Source organism: Rhinoraja longicauda, chromosome 22 (assembly GCF_053455715.1).
Source record: "Rhinoraja longicauda isolate Sanriku21f chromosome 22, sRhiLon1.1, whole genome shotgun sequence".
NCBI classification, from domain to species: Eukaryota; Metazoa; Chordata; class Chondrichthyes; order Rajiformes; family Arhynchobatidae; genus Rhinoraja; species Rhinoraja longicauda.
In genome coordinates, this window is record NC_135974.1 from 30,167,207 (window position 1) to 30,190,386 (window position 23,180).

Consider the following 23,180-nt stretch of genomic DNA (forward strand, 5'->3'; position numbering starts at 1 on the left):
ATGTTCAATTTTCTTCAGTAATCCCAAATAATAGCCACCAGAGATTTTGCTCTCATTGGCAATTTGTAGCATCTTCACAGCGGCATCATAGCACTGAATATATACATTAGTGATTTATTTGCAAATCACAACACTGAACCCATGAACATGTTCAGACTCTAAACTCCTGTTGCAGATTAAACGTTTTAGTTGGTGTTACAGGATAACAAAGCAGGCAACTGTCTCTCCTGCTTTATTTCATTTTATAGAGGTGTACAAAATCATGGGAGGAATAAATCAGGCAGATGCACAGAATCTCTTGCCCAGCGTGGACCAGAGGACTTAGGTTTAAGGTGAAGGGGAAAAAATTCAATCGGAATCTGAGGGGTGACTTTTTCACACAAAGGGCGGTGGGTGAATGGAACAAGCTGCCAGAGGAGGTAGTTGAGGCTGGGACTCTCCCAACGTTTAAGAAACAGTTAGACAGGTACATGGAAAGGACAGGTTTGGAGGGATGTGGACCAAACGTAGGCAGGTGGGACTGGTGTGGCTGGGACATGTTGGCCGGTGTGGGCAAGTTGGGCACTGTATCACCCTATGACTCTATGACTCCTGTCCAATAGAATCACAGTAATCCACACCAACACACACAAGGGCGACACGGTGGTGCAGCGGTAGAGTTGCTACCCGACAGCGCCAGAGACCCAGGTTCAATCCTGACCGCGGGCGCTGTCTGTACGGACTTTGTACATTCTCCCCGTGACCGCACGAGTTTTCCCCAGGTGCAGGTTTGTAGGTTAATTTGGCTTTGGTAAAATTGTGAATGGTCCCTCGTGTGTAGGGTAGTGCTAGTATACGGGGTGCCCGCTGGTGGGCTGAAGGGCCTGTGTCCACACTGTATCTCTAAAGTAATCCAAACTAAGCATGGCTACGAGTCATATCGGGTAAAAAGCATTCCTTGGTGTTAATCACTGCAATAAGACTCCACAGATATTGGGACAAAAGTGAACAAATCCTGAGAAGGTCAATATGTTGTTACGTTGGAATGAATTTTAAAATGGGCAAAAACAAAGACAAACCCATTTTAAAGAAACAAAAGAGACTCAAAGTGCTGGAGTAACTCAGCAGGTCAGGCAACATCTTTGTAGAACATAAATAGGTGACGCTTCCGGTCGTGACCCTTCTTTAGGCAGTCACCAGAGATGCTGCCTGACTGGCAGAGTTACTCCAGCACGTTGTATCTTTCTTAAAAAGTAAACCTGCATCTGCGGTTCCTTTGCCACAACAATAAACTGCAGATGCGGGATTATATCAAAGGTAGACACAAAGTGCTGGAATAACTCAGCAGGCCAGGTAGTATCTCTGGAGAGAAAGGATGGGTGATGCATTCTTTTCAGACGAAGACGAAGGGCCCCGACCCGAAACGTCACCCATCTTTTTTCTCCAGAGATGCTGCCTGACCCGCTGAGTTACTCCAGCACTTTGAGTCCCTTTTGTCTTTAAAATGGGTAGGTTGAGTTTGTGTGAGGTCCAAACTTAAACCATAGATCACAATCGCCTCTTAACAGGAATCTGCCTCCTGCTACTGTGCGTTGGACGATGATCATGAAGCCAATCCCCTCTCGTGGAGCGGTCTTTAAAGGTTAAATGTTTTGCCGCGGCTGAGACTTTCATCTAACTGGCTTTGGAGTTGGGCTCCGATTGGCCCGGATTTCTCTGGAAACGAGGGAAGCGGGAATTGAATCGGAATTAAATTGAATACATTTCATTATCCAGGTATGTATACACACGAGGAATTTGCCTTGGTGCCTCGCCCGCAAGTAACAACGCGACATACCGTAAACAGGAAGGGGGACAGTTTAGAGAAGGAGATGAACCCTTCCATCTGCTGAGGCCCCCAGTTTCCCGAGAAACATCTCCTCCCGCAGCCAGGCAAGGATGATCTCCCGATGGGCGCAAGCGTACCTGTAAGCCCGCAGTCGGGCTGGGAGCCACGCGTGCAGTTAGGGTGACTGTGGACCTTATGCGGCAAAGACTCTGCGTGCGGTGTGAGGTCAAACTCTATGTGTGCTGCCCGGGTGAGGTCTGCTATGTGCTTTTACCGGGTTTGACGCAAAACAAAACAAAACACTGAACCTGGCAACATGTATTGTACGAAAATAACTGCAGATGCTGGTACAAATCGAAGGTATTTATTTCACAAAATGCTGGAGTAACTCAGCAGGTCAGGCAGCATCTCAGGAGAGAAGGAATGGGTGACGTTTCGGGTCGAGACCCTTCTTCAGACTGATGTATCATCAGCTATCACTGAATTCAATTGTTGATGTTTCCACTAATGGGAGAGTCTGGGGCAGAGGCTCAGAATAAAAGTACGTACCTTTCGAAGTTTAGGCACAAAAAGCTGGAGCAACTCAGCGGGTCAGGCGGCATCTCTGGAGATAATAAATCGGTGACGTTTCGAGTCTCGACCCAAAACGTCACCTATTCCTTCCCTCCAGCGATGCCGCCTGATCCGTTGAGTTACTCCAGCTTTTTGTGTCTATCTTCGGTTTGAACCAGCATCTGCAGTTCCTTCCCACACATTCCTTTTCTGCAGTGTGTTGCTCCACACTGACACAACTCCCCAGGAGGAGATGGCTGTGCAGATTGCAGGGTGGGGAACGGCAATGGTAGGAACCAGACACCAAGCAACCATCAGTGTGCTCAGGAGTTCTACAATATGTTTAGGTATTCTGTGGTGCTGCTGCATGTCTGAATTTCATTGTTCTATCTGGGACATATGACAATAAAGCGCAAGATAGACACAAGACGCTGGAGTAACTCAGCGGGACAGGCTGCATCTCTGGAGGGAAGGAATGGGTGACGTTTCGGGTCGAGACCCTTCTTCAAACTCGACCTGAAACATCACCCGTTCCTTCTCTCCTGAGATGCTGCCTGTCCTGCTGAGTTACTCCAGCTTTTTGTGTCTGTCTTCGGTTTAAACCAGTATCTGCAGTTTTAGATAGAGCGCTTAAGGATAGCGGAGTCAGGGGGTACGGGGAGAAGGCAGGAAAGGGGCACTGATTGAGAATGATCAGCCATGATCACATTGAATGGCGGTGCTGGCTCGAGGGGCCAAATGGCCTACTCCTGCACCTATTGTCTACTGTTCTTTCCTGACAATAATACATTCTTGACTCTGGACTCTGGACTGTTGAAAGTGTTCCGTTGACTGCAGTGTGTTGTGAAGCCACCTAGTCAGGTCTCTCTCTGAATGCCAGCAGACTGTCCCTAGAAATAGCAGGAAAAGCCAGCGTTTCCCACAAGGCTTTCCGGGGATTCACTGCCAGTGATCCAGGCTGGTGGCTGCGTAGTGTCTTCATCTCCAACTTCTGTTGGTCGGGACTGGGAAATGTGCATTATGTGAGTAATGACTTTGGATGTGCATTAGCCGTGCTAAAGTGGTTTCTGATTAGAGACGTCTGCTCCAATTTTACATGGTTTCGACTGTGAGGAGTTGATTGTGGATTGTTTAAAAAACAGTGGTAGACAATTCCGCTTCTCGCCTATTTTCTCTGTCTTCCTATCAAACTCTTCCACGTCCTGAACAAACTGTTTAAAGTGCAAGTGAAAAATGGCCCAGCCTGTTCATATTTCCCAGATCAAGTATATTCTTTCTTTTTTTTGAAATGTGACCTTTGTGGATTTTCCAGCCTGCTTTCCCCAGAGTCTCGACACCCTATTAATATGTGCAGAACTAAAGTCAGTTTGCGGAGCTGAAAATTCCTGACTCTTCCCTTTGCCAAACAGGGAGATTCCATAGTATCACTGATGGAGTGGAGTCCCTGTCCATTCTAAACCGGGATGGATGAGACCCACCCTTGGGAATTAATGCTTTCTTGATTTGCAGATCACGGCAATTTAGTTTAGTTTAGTTCAGAGATACATCGTGGAAACAGGCCCCTCGGCCCACCAAGTCCGAGTGGATCAGCGTTCCCCACACACTTGGGACAGCTTACAATTTTACCAAACCGATTAGCCCAAGTACGTTTTTTGAGTGTGGGAGGAAACCGGAGCACCCGGAGAAACTCCACACAGGTCACGGGGAGAACGTGCAAACTCCGTACAGACAAGCACACGTAGTCAGGAATAAGCCCGGGTCTCTGGCGCTGTAAGGCAGCAGCTGTACCACTGCGCCACCGTGCAGCAATAATTTTGCCCGTCACTCGATGAATCCTTGCGCCATTCGGGTGACACGGTGGTGGAGCTGGTCGAGGTGCTCTCTCACAGCACCAGAGACCCGGGCTTGATCCCAACCTTGAGTGCTGTCTTTGTGGAGTCTGCAGCTTCTCCCTGTGACCACGACGGTTTCCTCCAGGTGCTCCGGTTTCCTCCCACATCCCAAAGACGCGCGGGGGTCTGTCGGATGATTTGGGCCCTCTGTAAATCACCCCTCGGAAATTGTGCAGGGAGTGGATGCGAAAGTGGGATAAGGTGGAACGAGTGGGAGTGGGTGATCGCTGGTAGGCTTGGACTCGGAGGGCCGAAGGGCCTGTTTCCTTACCGTCATCTTTCAATCAACCAATCGATTGTGCTGGATGGTGGCTCTGGGCTCATGCCAGGAATTTCAAGGGGGAGCTGCTGTCCTTTCTAACGGTGACACGGCCATTTCCTCACCTAGAATGGAGCTTTCTGCTGCCCTAAGTCACAGGGAGACGTGTTGGTTTCATATACCTGACGGGGCTAGACCCATGAACCTGCTCTCTGCAGATTACTGACATTTATGATCCACTTTGGTCACCATGATTACTGACTCGCGCTTTGTCTAAGTCATATGAGGAGAGATTGTGACAAATAATAACTGGATTTCCCTTACTGATCGTGAATAAATTGCAGGTTGTTATGTTTATAAATTGGCAATCTCGACCTTCTTATTAAATGGTTTGCTTATATACTTGTCACAATGCAACGAATAGCTCATCATCTCCTTCCCACTCCTCTCTCGGCAGCATCCTCACACTCTTTTCTCCCTTGGCCAATTCATACTGGCACATTTCTCCTGTTCTCCCCCGATTCTCGGTACTCCTCCCTTCAGCATCATGTTCCCATCACTGCACTTCGGCACGGTGGCGCAGCGGTAGAGTTGCTGCCTTACAGCGAATGCAGCGCCGGAGACTCAGGTTCGATCCTGACTACAGGCGCCGTCTGTACGGAGTTTGTACGTTCTCCCCGTGACCTGCGTGGGTTTTCTCCGAGATCTTCGGTTTCCTCCCACACTCCAAACATGTACAGGTATGTAGGTTAATTGACTGGGTAAATGTAAAAATTGTCCCTAATGTGTGTAGGATAGTGTTAATGTGTGGGGATCGTTGGGTGGGGCGGACTCGGTGGGCCGAAGGGCCTGTTTCCGCGCTGTATCTCTAAAATCTAAAAAAATAATTCAAATTCTTGAATGACCAAAATGGAATGTCATTATTCAATCAGGGGCGGCACAGTGGTGCAGCGGTAGAGTTGCTGCCTGATAGCGCCAGAGACCCGGGTTCCATCTCGACCACGGGTGCTGTCTGTACATTCACCCCGTGACCAGCGTGGGTTATTTCTGGGTCCTCCGGTTTCCTCCCACATTCCAAAGGCCCATAGGGGTTTGGAGGTTAATTGGCTTGGTAAAATTGTAAATTTTAGTGTGTGCAGGATAGTGTTAGTGTGCGGGGATCGCTGGTCAATAGACATTAGACAATAGACAATAGGTGCAGGAGTAGGCCATTCGGCCCTTCGAGCCAGCACCGCCATTCAATGTGATCATGGCTGATCATTCTCAATCAGTACCCCGTTCCTGCCTTCTCCCCATACCCCCTGACTCTGCTATCCTTAGAAGCTCTATCTAGCTCTCTCTTGAATGCATTCAGAGAATTGGCCTCCACTGCCTTCTGAGGCAGAGAATTCCACCGATTTACAACTCTCTGACTGAAAAAGTTTTTCCTCATCTCCGTTCTAAGTGGCCTACCCCTTATTCTTAAACTGTGGCCCCTGGTTCTGGACTCTCCCAACATTGGGAACATGTTTCCTGCCTCTAACGTGCCCTTAATAATCTTATATGTTTCAATAAGATCCCCTCTCATCCTTCTAAATTCCAGTGTATACCCCACCTTAAGCCTATGTCCCCTGGTTCTTGATTCCCCTACTCTGGGCAAGAGACTCTGTGCGTCCACCCGATCCATTCCTCTCATGATTTTGTTCACCTCTACAGGATCGCCCCTCATCCTCCTGCGCATATATTTCTTCTCTCGGTCCCATTCTTATCTTTCTGCTTCCAGTTATGTTTTCTTCAAACATGTCTGGCATACCCACCCACCGCCGCGTTATTCCCTCTGTCTTTTGCAAAGGGTAATCCTGGCCCATCTCTTCTCATTCCTCTTTTCCCTGCAAACAGCGTGTGAAAGTGGCCGGCACGGTGGCACAGCGGTAGAGTTGCTGCCTTACAGCGCCAGTGACTTGGGGTCAATCCTGACTATGGGTGCTGCCTGTGTGGAGTTTGCACGTTCTCCCCGTGACCGCGTGGGTTTTCTCCGGGTGCTCCGGTTTCTCCCATACTCCAAAGACAGATACTAAAGTACGTTGCAAATGGAAAGGGTAGAAAAACTAGCAAATGGACCAAGTCATGTGGAGATTCTGTGCACCAAATCCACCTTGTTGTGTACAATACTGACATGGTTGACAGTAGAATTGCCCAGTCATTTTCACTTTGATTGTGAATAGTTAGTTAGTTTAGTTTATTGTCACGTGTACCGAGGTGCAGTGAAATGCTTTTGTTGCATGCTAACCAGTCAGCGGAAAGACAATACACAATTACAATTGAGCCGTCCACAGTGTGCAGATTCATGATAAGGGAATAATGTTTAGTGCAAGATACAGCCAGTGAAGTCCAATCAAAAATAGTCCGTGGATCTCCAATGAGGTAGATAGTAGTTTAGGACTGCTCTCTAGTTGGTGAGAGAATGATTCAGTTGCCTGATAACAGTTGGGAAGAAACTGTCTCTGAATCTGGAGGTGATCATTTTCACACTTCTATACCTTTTGCCCGATGGGAGAGGGGAGAAGAGGGAGTGGCCAGGGTGCGACTCGTCCTTGATTATGCTGCTGGCCTTGCCGAGGCAGCGCGAGGAATTAACACCACATGCAGTCTTGAAGCTCCAACACAGACATGGGCAGTTCCCTGGAGGGTGGCATCTTTTACCGAATTAATACAGGTTCACCACCGATTTTCTAGCACCTTTGACTCCAGAGCCTTTCCGGATTATCCGTTTTGCCGGACCAGCAGAAGTCACGGCCTCCGACAGGAGTCCAACGGTGCCGGAACACTCCGCCGGGGGGGCCGAGATACCGACCCTTGAAGTCGGCCTCGGAGGTCGGCTATGGGAACGGATCTGCCGGCTTCGGCCGGGCCGGAGTTCCAGAGCCCCAGCCGCAGAGGGCAAAATCGACCCGCCAATGGGCCGCAGAAGTCCCGATGAAGCCGAGATCGGTCACCTCACCCGGCCTAGGTGCCACCTTTTCGGGGGGACATCCGGGGGGTGCGGGGGGGGGGGGGTGTGGGGGGATTTCAAGTGTGCTCTCGGGGCATAGTCCTGATTAAAGGATGTGTCGTACCACCAGTTGCCGTACAATCGGTGGTGATGGACGTGTACCTTTAGAAGAGGCCAGAATTTTTTTTTTAAATGGTAGAAACAGATGAGAATTTTAAAAAGAAAAGTGAATGCCTGAGCGGAAACGATCTTCAGCAGCTGGGAAATTAAAATCCATGGCAACATTTTGGAGACTTGAAGCACAAGTCCCAAAACCATTGCCATGTGACAAACTGCCTTTGATGTTGCAGTATCAAAGTTTTTCCTTGCTTCCATTAAAATAAGCTCGACTTGAAAGCTAACGTTAAATGGCCCCTTGGTGGCACTTTACAAGCACAATGAGTCTTAAAATGAATCCATTAGCTCTTTTGTGAGAGCACTTAAAATATCTAATTGTGGCGAATTTTGTTAACATGTCGAAGTGTGAAAATGGGTCTCTGAATACATCTTGAAAGCAATGAATGTACCAAACTGTGAGATGTGCCTTTTATTTCAGCATATAAAGGAATCTGATTTACTGTCTCAAAAAGTTTTCAATTGATCAGTTTGGCTTCAGTTTCAGTTGAGTTTATTGTTACGTGTCACAAGGTACAGTGAAAAGCTTCTGTTGCGTGATAACCAGTCAGCGGAAAGACAATACATGGTTACAATCGAGCTATTTACAGTGTATAGATACGTGATAAGGGAATAATGTTTGGTGCAAGGTAAAGCCAGTAAAGTCCGATCAAAGATAGTCCAAGGGTCACCAATGGGGTAGACAGTAGTTCAGGTTGTGGTAGGATGATTCGTTTGCCTGTATTCCTCCCAGTGCTCTGGTTTCCTCCCACATCCCCAAAGACCTGCCGGTTTGTAGGTTAATTTGCCTCTGTAAAATTGCCCCCGGTGTGCAGGGAGTGGATGTGAAAGTGGGAAAGTGTCAACAGATGATTGATGGTCAGCATGGGCTCGGTGGGCCGAAGGGCCTGTTTCCATGCTGTCTCTTTCAAACGATCGAAAGTGTACAAGACGTTGGTGTGGTCACATGTAGAGCATTGTGGTCAGTTTTGGGCACCATGTTATAGCAAAGATGTTTTCAAGCTGGAGAAGGGTGCAGAGAAGGATTTTGAGGATGTCGCTGGGTCTCAGTAGCCTGAGCTATCGGGAGTGGTTGAGCAGGCTCTGAATTTATGCCTTTAGCACAGGAGCATTAGGGGTGATCTTATAGACATGTACAAAATCATGAGAGGAACAGATCGGCTAGTGCAAAGTGTCTCTTACCCAGAGTAGGGGAATCGAGGACCAGAGGACATAGGTTTAAGGTGAGGGGGCAAAGATTTAATAGGAACCTGAGAGGTAACTTTTTCACACAAAGGTTGGTGGGTGTATGGAATGAGCTGCCGGAGGAGGTAATCGAGGCAGGTACTATCGCAACCATTTAAGAAACATTTGGACAGGTACACGGACAGGACAGGTTTAGAGGGATATGGGCCAAACACAGGCAGGTGGGACTAGTGTAGATGGGACATGTTGGCCAGGGTGGGCAAGTTGGGCCGAAGGGCCTGTTTCCGCGCTGTAAAATTCTACGACTCTAAGGAGCAGTCAGCAGGTTTTCAGACGGGAACATTTGCAATGATTGGGTTCCAAGCAGTTTCCGTCCTGAAACCAGTATAGTGAGATATATCTTTATCCCTTGCAGTAAAAATCAATCTTGTTTGTCGGGTTATTTGCATTCTTGAATTTGAAACAATTTAATATGTGACATTAGTGGAAAGACTCACTCTTGTATAGAATTAGCTTGGGCTTTGACTGCAGGAGATTGCATTACGCTGCAAATCAGAAATCAGACACTGACAGGACTCCTAGGATTAATTTTAATGGGTTCTTTAAAAATGATTTGGATTTTATTGAAAACCTCATAAAATCATTAGAGCTTAGAAACAGCTGCGTGGAGAATGTTTGTTTCAACGGGAAATACAGTGCAATAAATTGCAGCAATTTCCAAGTGTATGTGGCATTGATAATGTGCACTTTTGGACATCTTTTAGCAAGAGTACAACAGCACAGATCCCTCATGGTAGTATGACCCTGAATGCTTCATTTTTCTTGACTGAATTTTAAAAGGTGGGAACTGGACGGCACGGTGGCGCAGCGGTAGAGTTGCTTTCTGACAGCGCCAGAAACCCGTGTTCGATCCTGACCTCCGGTGCAGCCTGTACAGCGTTTGTACATTCCCCCTGAAGCATTCAGGGTCATACTACCATGAGGGATCTGTACTGTTGTGCTCTTGCTAAAAGATGTCCATAAGTGCACATTCTCAATGCCACTTACACTTCCAAATTGCTGCAATTTATTCCACTGTATTTCCCGTTGAAACAAACATTCTCCACGCAGCTGTTTCTAAGCTCTAATGATTTTATGAGTTGGGTTTTTTTAGATTTAGAGATACAGCGCAGAAACAGGCCCTTCGGCCCACCGAGTCCGCGCCGCCCAGCGATCCCCGCACATTAACACTATCCTACACACACTGGGGACAATTTTTACATTTACCCAGTCAATTAACCTACATACCTGTACGTCTTTGGAGTGTGGGAGGAAACCGAAGATCTCGGAGAAAACCCACGCAGGTCACGGGGAGAACGTACAAACTCCGTACGGACGGCGCCCGTAGTCAGGATCGAACCTGAGTCTCCGGCGCTGCATTCGCTGTAAGGCAGCAACTCTACCGCTGCGCCACCGTGCCGCCCAATAAAATCCAAATCATTTTTTAAAAACCCGTTGGTTTTCTCCGGGTGCTTCGGTTTCATCCCACATCCCAAAGACGTGCAAGTTTGTAGGTTAATTGGCTTCTATAAATTGTCCCGGGGTGTGTAGGATAAAACGAGTGTACAGGGATCGTTGATCATTGCGGACTCGGTGGGCCGAAGGGCCTGTTTCCACGTAGTCAGGATGGAACCCGGATCTCTGGCGCTGGAAGGCAGCAACTCCACTGCTGTGCCACTGTGCCGCCCAAAGTGAGCGACTTAACATGCTAGGAATCGTGATAATTTGGTCAGAAGACCATAGATAATTGTTAGACAGAGAAAGACACTGCCAGCCTTCATTTTTTTTGGAAAGTTATTGATGTTATGGGACTGATTTGCTAATAGGGACACAGTTATTGAGGACACCCGTTTAATGTGAGGTCATTGCTGTATTGCCTGCAGAAGAAATGTATTGGGGAACTCATTACAGGAGCACCTGATAGCAAACAGGGGGAGATATAATTGCAATGACACCTTCACCTCTGCACTCGTGTAGTGTCTTCGACGTACTATATCGCTAAAAGACCCGATTATCAAACATCATTATTTTTACGCGGATGTTGCCAGGATTCGAGGGCCTTAGCTATAGGGAGAGGTTGAGCAGACTAGGACTGTACTCCTTGGAGCGCAAGAGGATGAGGTGTGAATTTAGAGAGGTGTACAAGATCACGAGAGGAATAAATCGGGTAAAATGTCTTTTGCCCAGAGTTGGGGAATCGAGAACCAGTGGATCGAGGTTGAAGGTGAAGGGGAAAATATTTAATGGGAACCTGAGGGGCAACTTTTTTTATACAAAGGATTTGAAGGTAGACGGAATAAGCTGCCCAAGGAGTTTGTTGAGGCAGGCACTATCACAACGTTTAAGAAACATCTAGACAGGTATATGGATAAGATAGCTTTAGAGGGATATGGGCCAAATGCAGGCAGGTGGGACTAGTGTAGATGGGGCATATTGGTCGGCGTGGGCAAGTTGGGCCGAAGGGCCGGTTTCCACACTGTATCACTCTATGACTTTATCATTGGACTTCAACAATGAGCAGCGTAAGGAAATTGTTGAGCCAAATGCTTGGTCAAAGTGGTTATTTTAAGACTTGCCTTAAACTGGTAAGAAGGCAGGAAACAGCAGCAGAGTGCAGAGATGATTTAATTGCCTTTCATTGAAGGAAGAATTGATCTTTCATTTGCATTATACCACATAAAACTGCAATGCACAATTTAATTTAAATATCTCGTATTTAAAATCGCAAAACATTTCTTTAACAGATTTTTTTTTTATGAAAGCATTTAAATATTCTCAACAGAATGTCATTAGGGTAGATTTTATAGACTACTTTCAACTCATTAATGCCCGTTTTATTCAAGCCACTGGGCAGTTTACACGGCTGTTTCATACTGATGCTGAGGTTGGAGGGCCACTCCATTTTAATATTGATCTTGACCGTTTAATAGTCAACATCCTGCCATCTTTTCATTTATTTATATTTCTAAGTTCAGCTCATGATGGGAATTTTAATCACGCTAATTACAACAGAATGAGAAGTAATACAATATAACCTGGTTAATTTTTGTCAGTGTGAACACACTGAGATGTGAAAAACAAAGAGCAACTTCTTACTGATTTGAGAATGGTATATCCCATCTAAATTGGTCCATTTTCCATTGTGTTGAGTAAGTTTTTTTATCAACGTTCAACTGTTTGCCAGAAATAACCTGTTACATAATTCCATGAGGACAAAAGACATGTTTTAGAAGTTCGTTGGTCACCTGGCGACGTTCATTTACCATCATGGAGACGCAAGGAATTGCAGATGCTGGAATCTTGAGCAAAATACAATGTGCTGGAGGAACTCAGCCAGTTGGACAGCACCTGGGGAAGCATTGGGCATGCGGCATTTCAGGTAGGGAATCCTTCTTCAGACTGATTGTCTGAGTCAGTCTGAAGAAGGATCTCGACCTGAAACATTGCCTGGCCATTCCCTCCCCAGATGCTGCCTGACCCGATGAGTTCCTCCAGCACTTTGTGTTTTGATCCATTTATTTTAATAGCATTGTCTAATGATATTTTTGATTAAATATTCACCACGCTCATCGTCTTTGATATTTTTATCCTCGGGGGAAAATGTTCTGACTGTCTACCCTATCTATGCTGCCCGTAATTTTATATACATCAGGTCTACCTTCAGCCTCTGACGCTCCAGCGAAAATAGTCCGTATTTGTCCAACCTCTCCTTGCAGCTAATACCTTCTAATCCGGGCAGTATTCTGTTCTGCATCCTCTCTGGAGGTTCAGTTACGTTACTGTCATGAAGAATACAGTACCACGTGCAATACTCCGAATGCAGCCTAACCAAAATCCTACAAAGCTGCACCATGACTTCATGACTCTGCTCTCAAAGCCCCTACCAATGAAGACAAGGATATTATATGCCTTTCTCACTCTCTTTGCTTGTGATGTCATTTTCAGAAAGCTATGGACTTGGACCCCTAGATCCCTCTGTACGGTGCCGCAGCAGTAGAGTTGCTGCCTTACAGCGAACGCAGCGCCGGAGACCCCGACTAGTTCGATCCCGACTACGGGCGCTGTCTGTACGGAGTTTGTACGTTCTCCCCGTGACCTGCGTGGGTTTTCCCCGAGATCTTCGGTTTCCTCCCGCACTCCAAAGACATACAGGATTGTAGGTTAATTGGCTTGGTAAATGTAAAAATTGTCCCTAGTGGGTGTAGGATAGTGTTAGTGTGCGGGGATCGCTGGTCGGCGCGGACCCGGCGGGCCGAAAGGGCTTGTTTCCGCGCAGTATCTCTGAACATAAAGAGTCTTGCCATTAACTGTAAACCTTTCCCTTGCGTTTAGAGTCATGGAGTCACATAAACTTGCAGTGTGGAAATGCCTCATCCTCCTGCACTCCAAGGAATACATTTCTCAACCTCTCCCTATAACTCAGGCCATCGAGTCCTGGCAACATCCTCGTCAATTTTCTCTGCATCCTTTCCAGCTTGACAACATCTTTCCTTTCACATGGGTGACCGTAACTGAACACAACACTCTACATGTGGCCTCATCAATATGTATGTGTGTGTACAGCTGCAGATAGACACAAAATGCTGGAGTAACTCAGAGGCAGTATCTCTGGAGAGAAGGGATGGGTGACGTTTCGGGTCAGACTGAAGAAGGGTCTCGACCCGAAACGTCACCCATTCATTCTCTTCAGAGATGCTGCCTGTCCCGCTGAGTTACTCCAGCATTTTGTGCAAACCTTCGGTTTAAATCAGCATTTGCACTTCTTTCCTACACATCTTATTTACTGGTTTCTATCAGTTCGGGACAGTTGGAAAGTGAGGTTAAATGCAACAGGAGGGTTTTGTGAGGGCCACCTCTGTTGTACCTTCAGAATGCTGTAACCAATGTACACACGGTGAACTCTACTGAAGAACAGGAGCTGGGCAATCTGCCCCATGACTCTACATCACTCCTGTGTGATCTCTGCATCCACATCTTGTATAACTGCAACACGCCCTCCCAACTTCTATGCTCAATACATTTGTTGTGTTTTGATTTCAGATTCGCTCAGATAAGGACAGGGAGATCCAGATCCGATACAGCATCACTGGGCCCGGTGCCGATCAGCCCCCCATGGAGGTGTTTGGTATTGATCAGGTTGCTGGTAAGATGCACGTCAAGAGGCCCCTGGATCGCGAGGATATTGCATCTTTTCACGTAAGAGACCACCCATTCTGTTTGTCTTCAAACTATCCTCCATACCCCTTGACTGAAAACTGCTAAATGTTGACATAGATGCTTTGAATCTTCCAGAAAGCATGTTTGTTTTAGAGTAGGGCAGCACGGTGGCACAGCGGTAGAGCTGCTGCCTCACAGCGTTTACAGCGCCAGAGACCCGGGTTCGATCCTGGCTACGGGCGCTTGTCTGTACCGAGTCTGTACGCTCTCCCCAGGACCTGCGTTGGCATTCTCCGAAAACTTCTGTTTCCACCCACACTCCAAACACGTACAGGTCTGTAGGTTAATTGGCTTGGTATAAATGTAAATAAAAACAGTCCCTAGTGTAGGATAATGCAAGTATGCGGGGATCGCTGGTCAGTGCGGACACGGTGGGCCGAAGGGCATGTTTCCTCGGCGCTGTATCTCTAAACAAAACTAAACCACCTCCAAGAAATCAGATTTTACCAACTAACTCAACAGCTTTGCATTTGAAGTTGGTGCCAAAGAGAAACTCCTCTAAAGAAAAATCAGAAAATTACCAGGAATGCTTTGCCTGGGGTGATGGAGGCAATACAATAGTGGCATTTAAGAGGCCTTCAGATAGGCATGTGGATGGGCATGGAATGGAGGGATATGGATCATGTGCAGGCAGCGATTAGTTGAACATGGCTTTGTTTTCGGTTTGGGCATTGTGGGCTGGAGGGCCTGTTCCTGGGCTGTACTGTTCGATATCCTTTCTTCCTGTGTTGCAGGTTTAGTTTAGTTTAGTGCAGAGATACAGAGTGATATTAGGTCCTTCGGCCCACCGGGTCCGCGCCGACCAGCGATCTCCGCATACTAACACTGTCCTACACACACCAGGGACAATTTACAATTTTACCAAGCCAGTTAATTTACATTTACACCAAGCCAATTGACCGACAAACCTGTAAATGTTTAGAGTGTGGGAGGAAACCGAAGGTTTCAGAGAAAACCCACGCCAGTCACGGGGAGAACGTACAAAGTTCTCTCTCCTTCGACAAACACATCAAACACATCACAAAGACAGCCTTCTTCCACCTCAAAAACATTGCCTGTCTCCGTCCATCCCTCTCCTCCACAGCTGCAGAAACCCTCATCCACGCCTTCATCACCTCCCGTCTGGACTACTGCAACAGCCTCCTCTATGGCGCACCCTCAAAAATCATCAGTAAACTTCAATACATTCAAAACTCCGCTGCCCGTCTACTCACCCACACCCCGATCCGTGACCATATCACCCCCGTCCTTTACAAACTCCACTGGCTCCCCATCCCCCAGAGAATCCAGTACAAAATCCTCCTCATGACCTATAAAGCCCTCCATAACCTGGCCCCATCCTACCTGACCGACCTCCTCCACAGGCACACTCCCACCTGCACCCTCCGCTCTGCTGCTGCCAATCTCCTATCCCCTCACATCCGGACCAAACTCAGATCCTGGGGGGACAGGGCTTTCTCCATCGCTGCTCCCACCCTATGGAACTCACTACCCCAAACCGTCAGAGACTCCTCCACACTCACCACATTCAAAACATCACTGAAGTCTCACCTGTTCAGTACTGCCTTCAACCACTGAAGGTCACCTCACCTTCTGTCTCCTTTCTCTGTTCGTTTACTTATTTATCTATTTATTCACTTCCCTATGTTCTCTAAATCCCTGTAAAGCGTCTTTGAGTATATGAAAAGCGCTATATAAATGTAATGCATTATTATTATTATTATTATTATTAAAGTGCGTACTTACAACGCACATAGTCAGGATCGAACCTGGCGCTATAAGGCAGCAACTCTACCGCTACGCCACCGTGATAGCTATTCATTTGGGCTACCTTGCAGATAGCTGCTGATGGCTGACTGGATTCCTGACTGAAATTTTTTCAAATGCTGATGTGATGCAATTTGATCAAATATGCTTGAGTGTTTCCATATCAGTACTTGATGTTTATCTCAACTAATTAAAACTAAATAAAAAATAACGTAAATTTGATCACATCCCAGTTAGTTTCTGAGGTAATGGTTCAGAAACCTTTTAGACGTTAGTGCAGAGGAGAGCATAACCAACAGCCACGAGGTAATTGATCAGACTTAGTTCCTTCGCCATTTATTGATTTTTTAGTTTAGTTTAAAGGTTTCAAAGGTTAATTCCCGGAATGGCGGGACTGTCGTATGTTGAAAGGCTGGAGCGATTGGGCTTGTATACACTGGAATTTAGAAGGATGAGGGGGGATCTCATTGAAACATATAAGATAATTAGGGGATTGGACACATTAGCGGCAGGAAACATGTTCCCAATGTTGGGGGAGTCCAGAACAAGGGGCCACAGTTTAAGAATAAGGGGTAGGCCATTTAGAACGGAGATGAGGAAGAACTTTTTCAGTCAGAGAGTGGTGAAGGTGTGGAATTCTCTGCCTCAGAAGGCAGTGGAGGCCAGTTCGTTGGATGCTTTCAAGAGGGAGCTGGATAGAGCTCTTAAGGATAGCGGAGTGAGGGGGTATGGGGAGAAGGCAGGAACGGGGTACTGATTGAGAGTGATCAGCCATGATCGCATTGAATGGCGGTGCTGGCTCGAAGGGCTGAATGGCCTACTCCTGCACCTATTGTCTATTGTCTATTGTTTAGAGGTACATCGCACACACAGGCCCTTCGGCCCACCGAATCTATGCCGACCAGCGATCCCCGCTCTTTAACACTATCCTACATTTTACATTTCCACCAAGCCAATTAACCTACAAACCTGCACGTTTAGAATGTGAGAGGAAACCGAAGATCTCGGAGAAAACCCATGTAGGTCACGGGGCGAACGTACAAACTCCGTACCGACAGCGCCCGTAGTCAGGATCAAACCCGGGTCTCTGGCGCTGTGAGGCAGCAACTACCCGCTAGATAGGCACAAAAAGCTGGAGTAACTCAACGGCAGGGGCAGCATCTCTGGAGAGAAGGAATGGGTGACCTTTCGGGTCGAGACCCTTCTTCAGACTACCCGCTGCGCCAAGGTGCCGTCCTTGAGAGATACATGTTGGCCTGAAATGCCAGCTCACGGGATACATGAGCTCCATTTGAGGTACACATTGACATTTAAAAGACACTTACTGAGGTAAAACACCTGAAACTATGTCAGAAACTGGTGGGAATGGATGTAAATTAAATTGAAAACAAGTTCTTTTGAGGGAAAAAGCTCCTCGCAAGGGGAAGGTTTGGACAGAGGTGTCTCAGTGCATTTACTGACAGCGAGGAACACTTATTGAAAGATTGTTGTCAAATTTCAGCAGATGATATTAAAATGGGAGGTGTTGAATATGAAACCAAGGATGTCATTATTAATATAGATAAATGTTTCTGGGTGTACGATTAAAATACTGTGATGCTGTGGAATGCAAGACTTGACGTTGTAGTATTCCAGAATGTTCTATTTGTAGATAAACCTATTCGGCACGGTGGCGCAGCGGTAGAGTTGCTGCCTTACAGCACTTACAGCGCCAGAGACCCGGGTTCGATCCTGACTAGGGGTGCTTTCTACACAGAGTTTGTACGTTCTCCCCGTGACCGCGTGGGTTTTCTCCGAGATCTTTGGTTTCCTCCCACACTCCAATGACGTACAGGTTTGGAGATTAATTGGCATGGTATATATGTAAAATTGTCCCCAGTGTGTGTAGGCTGTGTTAGTGTGCGGGGATCACCGGTCGGCACAGACTCGGTGGGCCGAAGGACCTGTTTCCGTGCTGTATCTCTCTAAACTAAACTAAACTAAACTAAGCTAGGAGGAAAGAGGAATGAATGGAAATGGATGAAAGAGAGGAAGGTTGGTTAGAACTAGTTTGTGCGGAGCGTTTAATGGCTTTTTATGTTCAGACACTCTGCTGGATCAGCTCTTACCCTGCCAGGTTTTCTGACAGTTAATCAAACACTTTATGGACTCACTTCAAGGGCAAAGTTTTTATGCGCATGTGATCCACTTAAATTGAAAGTAATGCTCAAATCAATACACCCTATTGCTGGCAGAAGGACTCAACAACACCTCTTCTTTCCCACTGACATGGAATAGACAATAGACAATAGGTGCAGGAATAGGCCATTCGGCCCTTCGAGCCAGCACCGCTATTCAATGTGATTATGGCTGATCATCCACAATCAGTACCCCGTTCCTGCCCTCTCCCCATACCCCCCTGACTCTGCTATCATTAAGAGCTCTATCTAACTCTCTCATGAAAGCATCCAGAGAATTGGCCTACACTGCCTTCTGAGGCAGAGTATTCCACAGATTCACAACTCTCTGAGTGAAAAAGTTTTTCTTCATCTCTGTTCTAAATGGCCTACCCCTTATTCTTAAACTGTGGCCACTGGTTCTGGACTCCCCCAACATTGGGAACATGTTTCCTGCCTCGAGCATGTCCAATCCCTTAATAATCTTATTGTTTCAATAAGATCCCCTCTCATCCTTCTTAGTTCAAGTGTATACAATAACAATTATACTGCATTATTTAGAAAGTGATAATATCTGTTGGTTTAATTTTTTAATGTATTTATTTTCATTGGAATATGTTTGGTGATTTCAGTGCAGTTTTTTTTGAGTGCCAGGGACAACAAGGTAATGGAATCATAATTAATTTCATGGAAGGAATGAATGGAGATATGGAACAGTGAGGCGTGAAATGTTGGAATTAAAAATAGTCATAGGGGAATGCAGCGTGGAAACAGGCCCTTCAGCCCAACTTGCCCACACCGGCCAACATGGCCAATCTTCACTAGTCCCACCTGCCTGCGTTTAGCCCATATTCCTCCAAACCTGCCCTATCCATGTACCCGTCTAACTGTTTCTTAAACGTTGCAATAGTCCGAGCCTCAACTACCTCCTCTGGCAGCTTGTTCCGTACACCCACCACTATTTGTGTGAAAAAGTTACCCCTCAGATTCCTATTTAACCTTTACCCCTTGAACCTACATCCTCTGGTCCTTGATTCACCTACTCTAGGCAAGAGACTCTGTGCATCGATCCGATCTATTCCTCTCATGATCTTATACACCTCTCTAAGATCACCCCTCAACCTCCTGCGCTCCAAGGAATAGAGTCTCAACCTACTCGATCTCTCCCTATAGCTCAGACCCTTGAGTCCTGGCAACATGCTCGTAACATCATTGTCAGCCATCTGAGATGCATAGAATTACAGTTCGCAAACAGCATAAGAAGCAGTAATAAGAAAAAAATGACTCAACACAGGAGAAACAGAGGAAATGCTATGGATTTTAACATCTTTCCAAACAAATATTTTGCCAAGTAGGTTTAAAGTGTATGCCTGACTTAAGCAAGAGGCAAGAAGGACTAACTAACAGAGACAGACACAAAACGCTGGAGTAACTCAGCGGGTCAGGCAGCATCTCTGGAGAAAAGGAATAGGTGACGTCTCGGGTCGAGACCCTTCCTCAGACTTCGGGTCTCGGCCTGAAACGTCACCCATTCCTTTTCTCCAGAGATGCTGCCTGATCCGCTCAGTTACTCCTGCACTCTGTGTCCTTTTGTGCCCAGCTTTTTGGGTCTATCTTCATTTTAAACCAACACCTGCTGTTCCCACACACAAGAGTCACAGAGACTCTGATCATAACCTATTCAATCCCCCCCCCCCCCTGGGTACAACCGTGCTGTGGAAGTCAGCCAGCATTGGGCTGTAGTATCAAAGGGAAAAATGGAGAGAGTGATGCTGGTATTCGCAGGTCCATCATAAGTTCATAAGTGATAGGAGCAGAATTAGGCCATTCGGCCCATCAAGTCTACTCTGCCATTCGATCAATTGACAATAGGTGCAGGAGTAGGCCGTTCGGCCCTTCGAGCCAGCACCGCCATTCAATGTGATCATGGCTGATCATTCTCAATCAGTACCCCGTTCCTGCTTTCTCCCCATACCCCCTGACTCCGCTATCCTTAAGAGCTCTATCTAGCTCTCTCTTGAATGTATTCAGAGAATTGGCCTCCACTGCCCTCTGAGGCAGAGAATTCCACAGATTCACAACTCTCTGACTGAAAACGTTTTTCCTCATCTCCGTTCTAAATGGCCTACCCCTTATTCTTAAACTGTGGCCCCTGGTTCTGGACTCCCCCAACATTGGGAACATGTTTCCTGCCTCTAACGTGTCCAACCCCTTAATAATCTTATATGTTTCGATAAGATCCCCTCTCATCCTTCTAAATTCCAGTGTATACAAGCCTAATCATGGCTAATCATCCTAATCTGGGATAGACACCAAGTGCTGGAGTAACTCAGCGGGACAGGCAGCATGACTGGAGACAAAGGATGAGTAACGTTTCTGGTTCGGGACCCTGAAGACCCTGAAATGTTTCTTCTTGCTTACTTCTTAGTTGCTTACGTCTCTGTATAAATCCCTGCACGTTACACTGATCGTTGGAGTCGTCACCTCCTTCGCCCTTGATTGAGGCTCTCCCTCCTTGCGGCAAGTAAAATAAAACATGCTGCTGGAGTTTAGCGAGTCTTTGAGTCTCACTTCGGGTCGAGATTTCGGCAGCACTCAACGCCTCCGTCAGCAGCTGTGGAGGGAATGCACAGGCGACGTTTCGGGTTGGGAACTTTCGTTTAGTTCAGTTCGGAGACATGGCGCTGAAACAGGCCCTTCGGCCCACCGAGTCCGTGCCGACCAGCGATCCCCGCACATTGACGCTATACCTACACACACCAGGGACAATTCACAATTTTACCAAGCCAATTAACCTACAAACCTGTGCGTCTTTGTAGTGTGGGAGGAAACCGGAGCACCCGGAGAAAACCCACGCAGGACTGAAGAATGGTTTTGACCCAAAACGTCACCTATTCCTTTTCTCCAGCATCTCTGGAGAAAAAGGACAGGCAACATTTCAGGTCGGGACCATTCTTCTGAAACATTGTCGATCCTTTTTCTCCAGAGATGTTGCCTGACCCGCTGAGTTACTCCACCATTTTGTTTCAAACCTACAAACCTCTCGGTCTTTGGAGCGTGGGAGGAAACCGGAGCCTACACAGAGAAAACCCACGCAGGTCACGGGGGAGAACGTACAAACTCCGTACAGACACCACCCCTCGTCGGGATCGAACCTGGGTCTCTGGCGCTGTAAGGCAGCAACTCTACCGCTGCGTCACCGCGCCGCCCCTGAACCTCCTCGAACGCAACTCAAAAAGGCCGCCTGTCCCTTCCCTCCGCACATGCTACATGACCTGCTGAGTTCCTCCAGCACTTTGCATTTTGCTGAACATTCTAGCATCTAGCAATTCCTTACCTCTGACGTGAATCTCCCATTTGGATACAAATAAATATCTTACCTTAAATCTACAAAGCGCAGCTGTTAATAGAAGTGGGACGTAAGTAACAGCAAACAGAGGAAAACTGATTATGTGCCGTGACCACGTAAAGCCCTAAGTTGTGAATAGTAAACGTTAAGTAGATGTGACATCCCATTACATATTTTATTTCCAACTTGCAAACATAGAACGGTGTAATGATAAGTTAAGCTACAAGGAAGCTTGTGACACATAATAAAATTGTTTTTTTGCATTAAGACGTGGAAAGGCATTTCTTCAAAATATCCTCTGTAACTAATGTTTAAGATGTAATATCACAATCCCTTCAAAGCTTTTAAACAAGGGTGGTGAATCAGTGGAATTTGTTGCCACAGAGGGCTCTGGAGGACAAGTCAATGGATATTTGTTAAAGCAGAGATAGATAGATTCTTGATTGACACGGGCATCAGAGGTCAGGGGGAGAAGGAAGGGGAATGTTGAGATGGAAAGATAGTCAGCCATGATTGAATGGCGGAGTAGATTTGATGGGCCGAATGGAATAATTTAGTTTAGGTTAGAGAAACAGTGTGGAAACAGGCCCTTCAGCCCACCAAGTCTGCACCAACCAGCGATCTCGGCACATTAACACTATCCTACACACATTAGGGACAATTTTTACATTTATACCAAGCCAATTAATCTACAAACCTGTACGTCTTTGGAGTGTGAGAAGAAACTGAAGTTCTCAGAGGAAACCCACGCAGGTCACGGGGAGAACGTACAAACTCCGTACGGACAGCACCCGTAGTCAGGATCGAACCCGGGTCTCTGGCGCTGTAGGCACTGCAAGGCAGCAACTCTACTGCTACGCCAGCCTGCCGCACTAATTCTGCTTCGATGAAACAATGAAAACTGAGCCGCAAAGAATAAGATTGCAAAAATGAAACACGTTTTTGGACCTGAGGATAGTACGAATGAGTTTTATAGTCTGGACATGTCTTTGGGGAGGAAGGCAGCATATGTGCTAATGGAGCTGTGATCTTCTCTCTTTGACACCACTTTTGCACATCAGAGATGGAGCCCATTGTGCCTTTGATGCAATCACATCAGTCCGTACATCCTTGTCACTTACTGGCACCTTGAAAGAGGGTTTTATTAAGTTAAATGACAAGTTTCAAAAGAAAAGCTTGTGTTCGCCGTCTGATACAAGAGGCAAAGTAGGGCGCCTGGCCCTGAAAGTGAACTGATTACCATCCATTTTGTATGTGCAAGGGGATCCTTTAACCCGCTGCCAGTCATTTCCAGATGAAACTGTGCCCTTTGTAACATGGGGGCAGGCACTTTTATGGGCTATTCATGTAACTTTCCTGGCATCTTTCATGATGAACACCCGCTGATCAAATGTTTGCGCAATGACCATTACCTCCCCATCAGTGTGAATTGGAGGCCCAAGATGGATCCTTCAGCCTCACACAACGAGAAATGCATGGCGACGAAAAGGAAATGTCGATGCCGGCTTCTGCCAAATATCGGCACAAAGTGCCGGAGCAACTCAGCGGGTCAGGCAGCATCTCTGGAGAAAATGGATAGATGATGGTTCGGGTCGGGCCTCTTCTTCAGAGTGACTCTACTGGGGGTCGGGGAGTGGGGGGGGATCTGGAAGCAAGGAAAGACCAGGACAAATTTGGGCCGGCAACAGGTGACCTCAGGCAGGAACGTTCCCTGATAGGCCGATTATTGGCTGGGGACGGCGTGGTCTCAAGGGGGAGATATCATTGTGAACTGTGGAACTGGTTAACCAACGTTTAGTGGACGAGGAGGGG

General features: G+C 46.9%; 1 protein-coding gene across 1 annotated transcript in view; it reads left to right on the plus strand.

The window, feature by feature from the left end:
• LOC144604515 (cadherin-4-like) overlaps positions 1-23,180 on the plus strand; it is a 503,837-nt gene that overhangs the window by 402,978 nt on the left and 77,679 nt on the right. The window contains 1 exon segment of the mRNA XM_078419021.1: positions 13,920-14,075. Within this exon segment, the coding sequence (XP_078275147.1) occupies positions 13,920-14,075 (156 nt within the window).